Genomic DNA, 14,139 nt, shown 5'->3' with positions numbered 1-14,139 from the left:
TTGGGGGGAAAGGAGGTATCCCTGCCTATGGCAGGGGGTTGGATCTAGATGATCTTCAAGGACCCTTCCAACCCAATCTGTTCTAGGATTTTATGATAAATGGGTTGATTATCTTCCTTCTGGAGGATCGAGTAATATATGAAGGCAAGAAACTCCTGTTGTGGTCATTAAGGACCTGGAACAAAACAGTTAATAGCAAGTAGCTTAGGTTAATAATTAAGCCTGCGCAATGGACAGCTCTGAGCTGCCTGCAACAGGCGTTGAGGCTGCTGAGAAACGAGTCTGGTGGCTTTCAGCACAGCACAGGTGACTCGATTACCCACAGGGGACTGAACTGAGTGCCTGACACAGCCTCCAACCACAAACTGTGGTAGAGCAGATGCCAAAGGGATGGAGAAGTTATACAGGTAGCAGAGCCCCCACACTTTGCTCCTCTGAGAAATGGAAAAGCAACAAAGAGAATGAGGTGAGTAATACTTTAAAAAGTCCTCATAAGGATAATAAAAATACACCTAAATGACCTTTTATATGCCTGCTTTGAAATGCAAGGCTCACATGCATCAAGGCTTTGGACTTGACCTCTACAAACTGCATTTATGTTAAAAGGTGCAAGAAACACAGGTGAGTAATTACAGCAGGACTTGTGTGATACGATAAGCAATAGAAGCACCACTGCTAGTCTGTTATCTTACAACAAAAGAGCAGGGAATGCCTGACATTGAATGCATGCACTGGTTCTGCTGGTCAGTCATTTTTAGCTCTCTGTTAGGAGAGGTCATTTCCCACTTAGCTGCAGCTTCTTTGTGGGTAAGTCAGGGCACTAAAAGGAGCAAGCTGGCTAGGGGCTTGGAGTATGTTTTTTCTCTCACTAAAGCATGCTACAAAACTGGTGCATTGCTGAGGGTTGACTACTGAAGGCATTGCAGCCGACTCAAATGATGCGTGGTGGCCAGCTTCATTCTAGTCCTTATTTCCATGTGTATTTGGCTTGCACATGCAGTGCTGCTGGTTGCAATGACTGTAGTAGTTGGCTTTATGACCATGGTGCATTTGGTACACACCATAACCAAGGTTTCTGCTCAGCTCTCACCTCTAATAGAATCACTCACCTGTTGCACTTTTCCTAGGGTGCTAACACACAGATCTTCCACTGTGGAGAGGAACCTGGCCTTGAGAGCTGTGTCTGCCCTTGTCTTTTTTCACTAGGTGGTGGAAACTGATGGAGCAGAAAGGTAAGTCCGCCTTCGTGTCATTTTTTTCTTTGATAATTACTGATTACGCAGTGCCTCATCCAGTGATTGTGATCTTTGTCCTACAGACCCCACTGCAACAAAAATCTGAACTTCTAAATCAGCTTCTTGCCATTTGGTTTTATCTTTTTTTTTGCCTGGGGTTTCTGAGGTCTTATCTGAACTTCAGTAACCAAGGGACACTCTGCATGAGGGGAAGAGTATCCTGTGAGAATCCAATGACCCAGCCACTTTCTGTGCTCATTGGTGAGAATTTGGGGCTTTTGCTCATTTAAAATGTGACTGAGTTAATTGACTCATGGCTATTTCCATAACAGTACAAAACCAGGGGTGAAGGCAGCAGACATTGATGGTCTGTATTTTTGAATGTTAAACAGTTTCTGGGATGGGCTTTGTAAAGAGAATATGTGACATGCCTGCCTGTGGTAGCAGCACATAAAGCAAATAAGACCAGGGAACTTCCCAGGCTACAGGGACTCAAATATTTAAATTCTTAAATAATTAAAACAGTCCCCAGCAGTGTTGTGACCAAGTCTAGCAGCAGTCTTCAAAACAATTCCTAGGCCAGAGACCATTCCCAGTAGTGGGAAGGTGTGTGGGGCTAGTCAGGCCATGTCTTTTGGATTTATAGCTGGGGAATGACCATGGCACAGTTTTATTTAATGGAATACATGCAAGGATTTTGTATGAAACAGCACAGAGTGACGAGAGCTTAATAGCATTGTCTCTAAATTAAGTCAGGTGTGTTTATTGCTTAATTCAAGCCAGTCTCATGAAACATGGCCCCAGTGAGGGGAAGCTCATCCTGAGCTTAGCCAGAAAGTGGTCTGCTCAGTGGGGTATAGGTGTATTGGGTGGGTGGGGAAAGAGCATTATTACATTATTTTGATCCTTTGTACTGCGTGAGAGATGAATCAATGTGTTTTCTATGATTCTATCTTCCAGTCTGCCTTGGCTGCTGTAACACAGACCGTTGCTTCAATGCAACATGAAGAATACAGATAGGGTTTCTTTTAATTTGTCAGAAAACGTGTTAAGGTCCTGAGCCACCATCCCATGAAATCCCCATCCAAAGTCCAAGATGAACCTTTGGAGACCACCCTTTCTGGTGTTCTTTGCAGGTGGGTGGCAGATAGTGTTGTCTCCCATCCTGCTGATAATACAAGGGTGCCGCTGGGTTGGCATGGCCTGACTTCACATGAGACATGCAGAAGCATCTCGGAAAGATGCTGGGTGTTATGGAGTAATGTCTCCAGCATTCTGGTTATTATCCACCCTTAACAGTGGCTTTTCATGGCACTCTTCCATAGCCAGTGGAGGTTTCTGGATGTCTGTGGATTTATAGCTAATTGTCCCTGTTGTAACTGGGTTCCTCTGACACATGTTGGTTTTCATTTGCTTGATGATGGTCGTGATTGCTTCCATGTTGATATTAAGTGTTCATGATGCAAGTATGTCAAATACTTCTCTTTAGAGAGAAGAATATGGATGGTAGGCGAGATTGCATTAACATACAGATAAGAAGTTGGAAATCTTCTGAAATGCTAGACAGGAAACAGGGTACCATTGTAAAAAGGACTCTATTGACTCCATTAGTTTCAGAGGATGAGTGCCCCCCAAAGAAATCCTAAATCCTCTTAAGAATTTGATGTCTTTCTATAAAATGCGACATAGTAAGTTACAGGTAACTTAGTTTCATGAAGCAGGAGCTGCTTTCCATTCTGCCTTTGTTTCCTAAGGACTTCTCCAAGAAAGAGCTGGAAAGGCTGTCTGAGCCAGAAGAGGATACGTTATGTGGGCCACCCTAAATGTGGGGACAGTGTACAGAAGTGAGCAAACACTTCAGAGTTGGAAAAATATTATTTAACTCTTGAGGAGGACAAGAGGCTTAGATTGGCTTGGTTCACCAAGCTTCGAAGGCATGAAAACCTCTGTGAGGGGAAGGAGGACTTTTACTTAGGCGACACAGTTGGATGATGAGTGATATGGCTAATTTACTAAAGGCCTAGGAAGGAGGAATCATGAAGAGGGAATCACAGGAGGAGCTGCCAAACCACGATGCCTTGCTTTGTCCTGAGTTAGATGTTTTCAGTGTTTGCATTATGCTTCAGCTTGGGTTGTTTTTGCAGTGTCTGCCACAGGATTGCTCATTAAGCCTCGAGAGGGCAGCATTGCTGGAGGAACGTGGATCACTATTACCCTGGATGGTGAGTTTTAAACTCTTACAAATCCTAAACTCTTTGAACTCTACCAAAGGAAGAAAGAATCAGCTCTGTTCTGAGACTGGAGGTTGGAGTGACAAATCCTGAGCAACAGATAGGTGGGATGTAGCACCCAGAACATGAAATCAGCTTGAAATTCATAGAATCATAAAGGTTGGAAAAGACCTCTGAGATCATCTGGTCCAACCATCCCCCTACCACCAGTGTCGCCCACTAAACCATGTCTCTAAGCACCACATCCAACCTCTCCTTGAACACCCAAAAAGCAATTAGCAGAGGATGGTTTCGATCCATCGACCTCTGGGTTATGGGCCCAGCACGCTTCCGCTGCGCCACTCTGCTGTTGTAATACTAAAAATAATAATGTTACTACTAATAATATAGTTACTTCATAAGCTATTGCTGATGGTTGCTTGTTTTCTGATTTTTTCTAAGCGAGATAAGTCAGATTCCTACCTTGTTTTTGTAGAACTAGGGCTACAGATTTCCTCCTTGCTGGCTTTTTTTTTTTTTTAATTGAAGGAAGTCTGAAAGTCTCTTCATAGGCTGTCTGATGCTGGAGTGTTAGAAACACTAATTTAAACATGAGATCTGTGTAAAAATCACAGAAATTGATATGCCCTGCTCATCTGGGCACGAACCCAACTTTACAAAACCGCATCTGATTTTCAGTAGTGCTGAATATTAACTCCTTGGGAAGAGAGCTGGTGTCTGTCTGAGACGTATGTTGATTAAACTGCTCAAGTTCTGGCACTCGGTTATTTGTAAATGTGACAAATGATATCAGTCTTATTCTTTCTGAATAGTGTGATTTCCTGGAGAGATGCTGAAATGGAGGGAAGGGGAGCTTGTGTCCTCAGGGGAGATGTGCTTTGAACAGCACTGTGTAGCAGGCAGGGACAATCACTGAGCCTAGGAGACATTTCTGAGGGGGGGAGCAGACATCCAGGCATTGGGAGAAAGGGAAAAATGTTCCTGGGACCAGGAATAAATGTGCAGTTTGCTGAAAATGGAGAAACTACTGATGTCACTTAAAATGAATCTGTGAGCTGGGAGACACCTGTAAAGACAGACAACAAAGGGATAGATGTTTAGAAGCATGTTTCTAGCTGTATTAGATTAAGCTACAAAAGCTAAGCATGCTAAGTTTTGTTCACACCTTGACTTTCTGAAGTTGAGAAGCCTTGCAGACAGCTCACTGAGGAAATGGGCTAAGCTGATCCACCTTGTAGCACAGGTGAACTCAAGGTGCTGTCAGCAAAACCATTCAGGACATAAGTAACTGCAAAGATTAAGGAAAAGTATTAATTTTACAGGTGCTTTAATTATCTGTGGTTATGATGGTTGGTGCAGTGTAGATGGCTGAGGAGATTCAAACTGCTGATAACTGTCAATCTCTGCAATAATATATTTTGGGGAGAGTGCAGGCATTGTATTAGAGGCAAAAAGCCATGCAGCTACACGGTAAGATGAACTCTCTCTTCCCACAAAATTACACAAACATGATTTAAAGGAAAAAAAGAAAAAAAAAAGTCCAATCTGGGGTTCTAAATATTGCTCCTAAAGAGAAGCTGTAGTGTCCATTTGAAAATGTGTACATTGTATGACTGGATGTGAATAGTCCTGTCCCCACAAAGCTCCTCTGTTTGACCTTGCTTGCTTATGTTCAGCATCCCAGCAGGCAGAACACATCTCTTCAGCCAGCTGGTCCCACCTGGAGGTGTCCCTGGTGAACCCAGACCTGCCCAGTTTGCCATGCGATGTCTCTCCTGTATATTTTGGCTTACCCAGTATACAATGCAGAACAAGGTATGGTCCCTGACTACAGTATAGAATCATCTAGGTAGGAAAAGACGTTCGAGGCCATCAAGTAAAACCATCAATCTGACCTACTGAGTCCCATCACTAACACATGACAACTTAGTGCCACGTCCACACTTCTTTTAAATACCTCCAGGGATAGGGTCTTTACCGCTTCCCTGGGCAGCCTGTTCCAGTGTTTGATCACCATGAAGAAATTCTACCTAATACCCAATCTAAATCTCCCCTGGCAAGACCTTTGTCATTTGCCTGGTAGAATCCTCATTTTCCTTTAGTGTCTGTACAGGCAGTTTGGGAGTTTAAGGAATTCCTATGGCTGCACCTGGGCACCTCCCAAGCTGAGCTGCATTCCATGCTTCAGCTTAATGAAGGACTAGCCTAACTAGCATGAATCAGACAGAGACTTGGAGAAACTAGACTCTGATCCTCGAAAGCTTGTAGAAATCACATTCTTAGATGCACAGCTCCCAAGAAAATCTGGGGATTTTACCAGTTTCTGACATTCTTGCCCTGTTCAAGATCACAGAAGTTGTGGTAGAGATGGAAACAAACATGATTCCAGGCAGCAGCTGGGGAACCTAAGCTCTCTCCTTTCCATCTGTCACAGGTTAAAGGATATTGTTTGACTGGAAGGCTAGCTGTGCCTCGGGAGGCTGTAGGGGTGAGCCTGGTGGGGCTCTTCCATCTCTTGCTGCTATGATTTGGTTTGGAGTTAACCCTGCTGAATGCTGTGCTGTACATTTAGATGCAACATTCATTGACAAGCCAGAATCAAACTTCCCTGTAAATCTAGGCAGCCTTGGGGTATTTTAATAGCAATGAAGAACAATTATTCATTAGTATTAATGAGCACTAATGAGCATGTGTATATACTTTGCATTTACATATAAATTGGATGTATGTTCTGGTATAGTCCTATCACCTTCTGCACTTACCTACAATTTCTTGCCGTGTCTTCATATTTTTTGTACACTGTAATTTCTGAGTTTGGGTTCATAATATTAAAGTGTTTTACTCTATCAGTGTCTCTGTGAACCTGATAAGATTGTCCCAATGACTTGGCATTACCTAAAAAATAGTAAACCCAATCTATATAAAAATAATACGTTTTTTTCCCCCATCTAGGTCTTCACCCCAGGAAGGTTTGTACTATGTGGAGGTGGCCTTTAAAGGACGTGTGATTAACAACTTGACTGGGGTAGAGAAAGAAAACTACACTTTCAAGGTAACGACCAAGAAAGGATAGAAGTGATGATGAACAGCTGAAGGCATTGAAGAGAGTCAAAACTTCAGACTTTGTATCACAGGATATGTATTGAAATAGTATCTCTCATATTGATTACACGTCAGGACATGAAGGCAAGATGTTCCTTGTGTCCCTTCAAACTAGATGAACCAAGGCATTCAGTCTGGCACTGGATAGGCTATGAGACCTGAGGTCTTTCTGAAGGAAAAATCTGGGTTCAAGTTAAATGGTCTCTGTACCAAAGCCATGCAGTCAGAAGACCAACTTGTGAATTAGTTTTACCTTGTCTAGAATCGTTGTCCAAGCAATGAATCACACTTTCTCTGACTCTCGGGGCCTTACTGACAGAATTTGTCACTTTCAACTAAACAAATTTGTAAAGGTGTGCATAGTCTGGCTAGCATTGTGTACCAAAAATTATGGGCTTATCAAGCAAAGATAGATGCAGATGATGAATATCATGGCATGTATCTATGTAATGAGAAATCATATCACATCTGAAATACCTATGGGAAATTTCAGCTGTTCTTATTCTCAGTCCACCTTGGTTCTGTCAGAAATACCAGATCAGGCCTTTCATTATTTCAATTTGGAGACAAAGTCAAAAATAAGGAACGATATCGTGTTTTAATGGATTAACAAGGACTATGGAGAGGTTGCATTCAGCTCTAGTGACTGGAATTACTACCTGAGACCCTTTGCCCCCCCCTTTGCTGACTGTAGGTGCTCACACTGTGCAGAGCAATTGATGCCATCCCAGAATCACAGGCTTGAGTAGGACAGGACATCAGGGGGTCCAACTTCTTGCTCAAAAGGTTGGCTATGAGATCACAGCTGTTTTCTCAGAGCTTTATTCAGTCAAGTCATGAAAACCTCCAAGGATGAAGATTTTACAACAGCCCAGGGCTCTGCTCAGGTATCTGACTATCACAGCTCTTGTGAATGACCCTTTTACTTCATGGATACCACGCAAGGTCCAACAACTGACAGACATGGGTGTTCCTAACCCAGCCAATACTGTCCCAACTGGATAGGGCACTGGATGACTTCTGGTGTTGCCCTCTGAGATGCAGGATGGTAGCAGTCAGTCAGCACTGACAGGTAGCCACGGCAGGACACCTCCCATGGACACTGCTGATTCTGGGAAAAGAACTCTCCATCTCTGGGACAGCTCTCCACACTGAAAATGTACAAGTTTAGGAAAGCTCACACCTCAGTTCTGATCTCATCTCTGTTGCTGGGTTGTTTTGAGAGCCTACAACACATCCCCTACCACAGCATTTTGCCTCTCAGTGTGAAAACACATCCATGGCTGTGTGTTTCAGGATGAGGCCTAGTGTGTTCAGAAGTCATACCCCACCTCTATGCGAACTTTAAGTATCAAGCAAGAAAGCCCAGAGTTTCAGTAAATTGCCCATTAAAGCTGAAGAGTCATTGGGTGGTTGAGCTAGCTTAGAGAGCTGATGAAAAATCACCAGGGGATGCTGTTAATGAGACACATTCCAAGCTAAATAAAACACAGTGTGTCTCTTTGTTTTGGGACTGGGACCTGGGAGCTATGCGTATTAAAAATTAATTTTGCCTCTGCAGCAGATTGAAAAAGTCTGCTGCAGGCAGCAACAAGTCTGAACAGCTCTGAAAACTGGTGTCAGCTAGTGGCCCTGGCTTTCATGCTGGTTTTGGCTTCTTTCTCTGAATCTGCTCCAGCCCAGGGAATGTGTTTTGCCCCTCTGCATTGACCATGACTAAAGGGAGTTTATGGCTACTCATTCGTTTTCCACGTGATTGTAATGAGGACGTAAACAGATCGAGCTCTGAAAGGGTCTGGGGTTCAAGGAACGTTTAAAAAAATATGTGATGGCATCCTTGGTTTAAGTCTGGAAATGAGTTTATGCTATTTATTGAGCTGGCAGCAGCATCTGTGAGTGCAACTGAGGACAGGAGGGCTCATAAAGAAGGTGGGAAGGATGGAGATGTGAAGGCAGTTCTGAGAAATGGATGATTTCGGGATGGGGACAGGACAAATGCACAAGGGAAGCATATTTTTTCTTTAAGTTTAATGAAATCCAGCAGTTAATGACTTAGAATTGGGATTTAGCCAGCTAGCATTGCTGCAGGCCAGTTTTCTGGAGGTACTTGTGGCTCTTGAGAAAGCAGAGAGGCCAATGGATTTTACAGCGTCTGAAGAAGCCAGGCACCTCTACAGATCACCTTAAGCCCAAGACACTTAAATTCCTTTGTGGATCTGATCCTTATTTTTCACTTGTTGTTATTCATTTCCAGAGTGCAGAATGCTGCACAGAGGAATGACAACATTACTTTTGCATTTCAGAGCAAGTATCTGAGGAGTAAGGCACTGAAGCTGTTTTGCCAAGGCCTCCCTGCAAAAAGCAGGGCTGTTCCTGTATTTGTGAACAAGGCAGGGTCAGGATGTGGACTCTTGTGCATTTGGAAGGAGGCTGAGGACAACCTTCTTCCACTTCTAAGGGGTTCTTGTGTGTTCCCCATCTTCTGAGAAGCTTGCCTCAAAGCAAAATCTCTCTACTCCTTCTTGGGCTCTGTTTAAGACAAAAATAGTGCTCTGTAGTGACTCCAGTATTTCCTTGTTGTTCCCTCAGGTGGCAAAGTAGCGTTTCTCTGAACACATCTCTGATACTGTATTAAGATGGGTCAATGTAAGCTTTTTCTTGGCTACATTGCTTTTAGGTACCCAACAAGCTCATTAAATGCTACTGGAAGTCTCAGTTCTATGATGTAGAAATAGTTTTTAAGAGGATATTAATGGGGGAGTGGGAGGGGGGTGGGGGCATGATGACGCAATGCCAAATGAAATGCAGGTCTAATCTTCAGGAAAGAAAAAAGGCTTAGCAATTCTTTAAAATATTAAACCACATCTTCTGGGACTGACTCCAACCAGGATGGGCAATCTGGGCACAAAATGGGTGCAAGAAATAGCTGCAAGCCAGACTCTGAATGCAGAGAGGGTAAGAAGGGTACATCTATACTTGCTCTCTTTTCAGAGCAGGACTCTGCTTCAAAGATCGAATCCTAAAGCACGACTCTCTGAAATGTGCGTGCCAACTGTGTTGTGAGCAATGCATAATCAGATCCTGTTGGGCTGCTGTGAGAATGACTGCTGTTTAACTACAAATTTCTTCTTGCAGTTTTCTGCTGCACAGACACCTGTGGTTTACCAAATTAGCCCACCATCTGGCATCCCAGGTACGGGACCTTTCTTTAGGCTGGAGCCCACTTTAATTATTATTTGATGTTCCATACCATCTTTCTGCTTATGAGGGATCTTTGTTGCTGGGGTTCGAAATAGGCACCTCCAGAACTTAATGTCCAAGCTCACGCTGAACAGGAAAATGGGTTTGCACAAGGAGTCTGCTGCCCTGGGTACAAGAGAAATGGGTAATGCTCTGTGGCTGCTGGGTTATTTGGCACATGGTTTCTGTAGCCCAACTTTGCCTGAGTACAGAGATGCTGCAGAGTGCCAGATCTGATTGATTCCAGATTAAGTCATCTGGCCCTATTTATTTCATAGTAGTTTTGAGGGTTATCTATTAGGTGCTGATGTTGTAATATCATACCAGTCTTTTAATTAATAGAGTTTCAGATCGATCTTTAAAGTGGCATGATAAGATAATCTGGTTTTGTTCTGAACAACTACCTGGACTTTGGAAGGCTTTTTCCCTGTTGCTATTCTGTCGGCATTTCCAGGCTTCTTCAAGCAGCTTGAAATGCTTATTTCCAAAATGAACCAGGTGTGGTTCACCTGGCCACATGTAGGCATTTACATTAGGGAAAGTTGAATCACCCTTCATGATTTTTATTGACTAATATGGGTTAGACCTCCACTGTCTATGGGGAGCTCAGAAAATCAACACACATGGTAGAACCTATGTATCTACCTACACTGTAGATATGCTAAGTGAGAATTTTGCTCTCTGAATTCCCTAAATACTCCTTTATTGCACCGTATGTTAATTAATCCTTATATTATCCTTATTTTTTTTAGGTCCTGCTTCAAGGACTTAATTTTAAGCATATGTGCTTAAACATAGTACGTTAAAACGTTTATCCTAAAGGTAAAGCAGCTGCTGTACAGCTGCTTTGTGGGTATTATCTGTATTGTGTATAACACAATAAAATTGATTTGTGCTGAGGTTCTTCTTCAGGCCCTGGCCCTGTCTAGCATACAAACATTGCACACTAACACATAGCGCATGTTGATGATGCCATTTTGGTTGCTTCATGATGTTCTGCAGTGGCATTTGGATAGGATGGTGGTTTTAATTCACAAATGTGAGGAGGTGTCTTGTTGGTACAAATACTAGAGTTCTGCTGAAAAATCTGGAATGGACTTTTTCAGTGGGAAACAGATGTGTGTTTTGGGGTAAGTGGATTTAAATGTACAGTTACCTTGAACTGTGATAGAAGCTGAGAGTAGGCATGGGTACAGGCAGTTGGGTAACACTCTGCATTAATTTGCAAAGATCAAGAATTTCTTTGGTTCAGTTCACAAAATCTGCAAATGTAAACACTCTGCTTTTAAAAGACTCTCTTCAATTTCTATTTCCTTTCAAACAGGAAATTTAATAGAGATATATGGGAAGACAATTGCTGGAAGATATGAGACCCTGGACTTCAATGTGGATTATATTGATGGGTAATTATATATAAGCTGCTAGCTGCCCCTGCCCCTGTAAATTACCATTTCTTCTATCAGCCTCTGTGAAAGCAATAAATTGCAACCAGTTGGCCCAGAATTGCCATTTACTACTTTTGTGCTTTATTGCAGCTCATGAGTTGGGCTCCAGCAAACTTTGTTAATCTAATTGCAACTGGTCCATTAAGCTAGTTGGTTTCTTTACTGGCAGCACAGTCAATCACGGCTCAGTGTGAATTGTACTGTAATTGCGTCTGGTTGCTGTAGATCTTATTTTGGCTAGCAAATTAAAATTTAACTAATTAAAATAATGTCAGAATCTAAAAGTTAAATAAATTTTCCCTTCCATTTGCATTTTTAGAAATACTATTAGTTGGAGGCAAATGCTCTAGTGAGTCAGAAGACAAAAGCACAAGTATTTTGAGACAAAAGGCTTTGTTTTTCACTGCTTTAAACCTTCTCTGGTCACTTCCTTGTTTTCAAGGAAGGTTTGATTTTATTTTCTGCTGCCTCTAGGGTTATGCACCACAGAGCAAAACAGGTAGTTTTCTTTTCTTTTCTTTTTTTTTTTTCTTCCTTCCTTTTTTTTTTTTTTTTTATTTTATTTTTTATTTTTTTTAACATTAGGACATCAGGACTATAAGCACAGTAAATCCAGAATAAGTATGAATGCTGACCTGATGTCTGTCATATAGACATATATATGTTTAGAGATATTCAATATTCTCAGCTACTGCTGGGTTATGTTTTCCTTGCTCTTGCCTCAGTGTCAGTGAAGAACTAAGCCCAGATGGATATAGTTTTGATCAACTAGTAATCTATAGGTATTCTGGCATTTTAAGGATCAGTGCAGTAGTCAAGGAAGGTATATATTCTTAGTAGTAATTTAGAAATTTTAATTGCAGCAGCAGCAGCAGATATATGCCCACTATATGTTTTTGTAGCTAGTTGCTAGACTGAATGGAGAAGTCCCTTGCTGTGTAACTAAATTCTCTGCTAACGTGAATGGAAGTCAGTGCAGATACCTGCCCTACCTTTTATCAGCCCTACAGTTTTGCTCACCAGACACACAGTACCATCCTTTGTTCAATACTAATTACTGTTTTACCTGTCTCTAGTGGAAGTGTGAAACCTTTGATCCGTGAGCAGAAAGGACGGTATGTCTGCAGGTTGCTTGGGCCTGCATGCTCCAGTGCTATATTATTCATTTACAGATTGACCTCCCTATAGCCAAAAAGGAAATGGCTTCAAAATCTTAGCATACCAGGCAGGTTCACATCCTAGCTTCACAGGAATACTTTGCCCATTTTTGGTGTGTTAGTAAATACGTACCAGGTGGGGACTTGGACTTGAGCAGAGCCATCTGTCACTCAGTCACACTGATTCAGGATTCAGATGGCAGAAGAAAAAAAAAAAAAAAAGATTTTTTTAGTTAAAGTGTTTTGCGTGCTTTTTCAGGCTTTGTATGGGATGTGACGGTCCAATGATGAATCAATCATTTTTGCAGCACTGATTTTTTTTTCAATTTATCCTTAAAAGAAAAGCATTATAGTATCAGGAATCTCTATTAATAAAACCAAACTCTGTTATAAAACTACACTGAAGCATGGGTCATAGCAAAGTGTTTCACTTATTTTCCTCAATTGTCTATTGATTCTCAAAGAAACATTGCCACCTTTTGCTTGTTATGCTAATTACTGTGAACCTATTGCTCCCACCTGATTCCTCCTCCCCAGATGAAGTTTTCTTTCCATATCCGTTCTTTAAGGTGGGAATACTTAATTTTGCTGTTAGGAGGTTGGGTGATTTTTAGCAGAAGTTGTCTAGCATTACCTCTCAATGAAATAATGAAATGATTGAGGTCTGTCTTGAAGTGCTATGGTTGTACCAGCAGAATGATCTACTTGTGTTACCTGGTGCCTCTAAGAGGGAAGTGTGCATAGGGGCTATCTGGAACCCAAACCACCAACCTTTTACTACAGGGAGGAGATACTGGGTTGTCTGAGGTCAGCATAGGTGTCTTGAAGATGGTTCTGCCACAATCTTCATAGGCATGTAGTTCCTGCAGTATTTGGGGAATATATTTTACAGGCCAAGACAAATAAAATGAATAAATAAAAAATAGGATTTGTCTAGGTTTCTGAATTAGTAAATGCTGAATACCAGTGAGGGAAAACTCCTGGCCCTTTTGAAAATACTGGCTGCTGATTTTAACAGAATCATGATTTTGCCAGGGAAGTTATCACCTGTCCTATCGTTTTGCTTGTTTGTTTTTTCTCCTAGACCAGCTATTCTTACGGCAGAAGGAGATGGATGGATCAGCCTCTGCTCTTTTGCTGACAGACAGACTGGAAGCATGTCAGTTCTTGACCTACCTTTGGTTTGTAGTGGTGCGAGGACTTATGTGCAGGTTTTTTTTTTTGTTGTTTTTTTTTTTGTTTTGTTTTGTTATATTATAGAGAGGGACCACGGGGGCCCAACTGAGCTGGCTCTCTACTCCTCTGGCTGTAGCTAGGCAGGGTCAGGGCCCACAGATGATATGTAATGTCCTCGCTGCACCTATGCTGTTCAGGGGCCTCCAGCAAGGCAGGAGTGGGTAATGAACTGCAGGACATCATCAGTGAGTGCAAAGCTCACAGTCATCAAGCAGTATTTGTATGCTGCTGTTGTGGGAATGTTACACAGCAAATGCAGCTCAGTCTATGCTATAACACAAGTATCAGTCTTTAATTTTTCTGTAATATAAATGATGCACTTCTCATGGAGCCTGTGAGCCCTGGAAGAGGGAGGTTGTTTTTACAAGGAACAGGGGAAAAACCTGCTCCTGCAAAAGTTAGTGCCAAGGCTTCTCAGCAAGCTCTCTTATTGTGCTGTAAAATTCCTCCTGGCTCCCAGGAGGAGAACTTAAATGCAAATGGGAGTTGATGA

General features: G+C 42.1%; 1 protein-coding gene across 1 annotated transcript in view; it reads left to right on the top strand.

Moving 5' to 3' along the window:
* Nucleotides 1–328: 328 nt before the first annotated feature.
* The window catches only part of PKHD1 (PKHD1 ciliary IPT domain containing fibrocystin/polyductin), a 255,473-nt gene continuing 241,662 nt past the window's right edge, over nucleotides 329–14,139 (top strand). The window contains exons 1-9 of the mRNA XM_084515709.1: nucleotides 329–466; nucleotides 1,128–1,232; nucleotides 2,196–2,371; nucleotides 3,380–3,457; nucleotides 5,143–5,281; nucleotides 6,419–6,518; nucleotides 9,704–9,761; nucleotides 11,133–11,211; nucleotides 13,495–13,569. Of these exons, the coding sequence (XP_084371835.1) occupies nucleotides 2,332–2,371; nucleotides 3,380–3,457; nucleotides 5,143–5,281; nucleotides 6,419–6,518; nucleotides 9,704–9,761; nucleotides 11,133–11,211; nucleotides 13,495–13,569 (569 nt within the window). The 5' untranslated portion in view covers nucleotides 329–466; nucleotides 1,128–1,232; nucleotides 2,196–2,331. The remainder of the gene's footprint in view (nucleotides 467–1,127; nucleotides 1,233–2,195; nucleotides 2,372–3,379; nucleotides 3,458–5,142; nucleotides 5,282–6,418; nucleotides 6,519–9,703; nucleotides 9,762–11,132; nucleotides 11,212–13,494; nucleotides 13,570–14,139) is intronic.

This window comes from Aythya ferina (genome assembly GCF_964211825.1).
Source record: "Aythya ferina genome assembly, chromosome: 3".
In the NCBI taxonomy this organism is placed as follows: Eukaryota; Metazoa; Chordata; class Aves; order Anseriformes; family Anatidae; genus Aythya; species Aythya ferina.
Note: the sequence above shows the minus strand (reverse complement) of the source record. Positions and strands in the feature narration are given on the sequence as shown.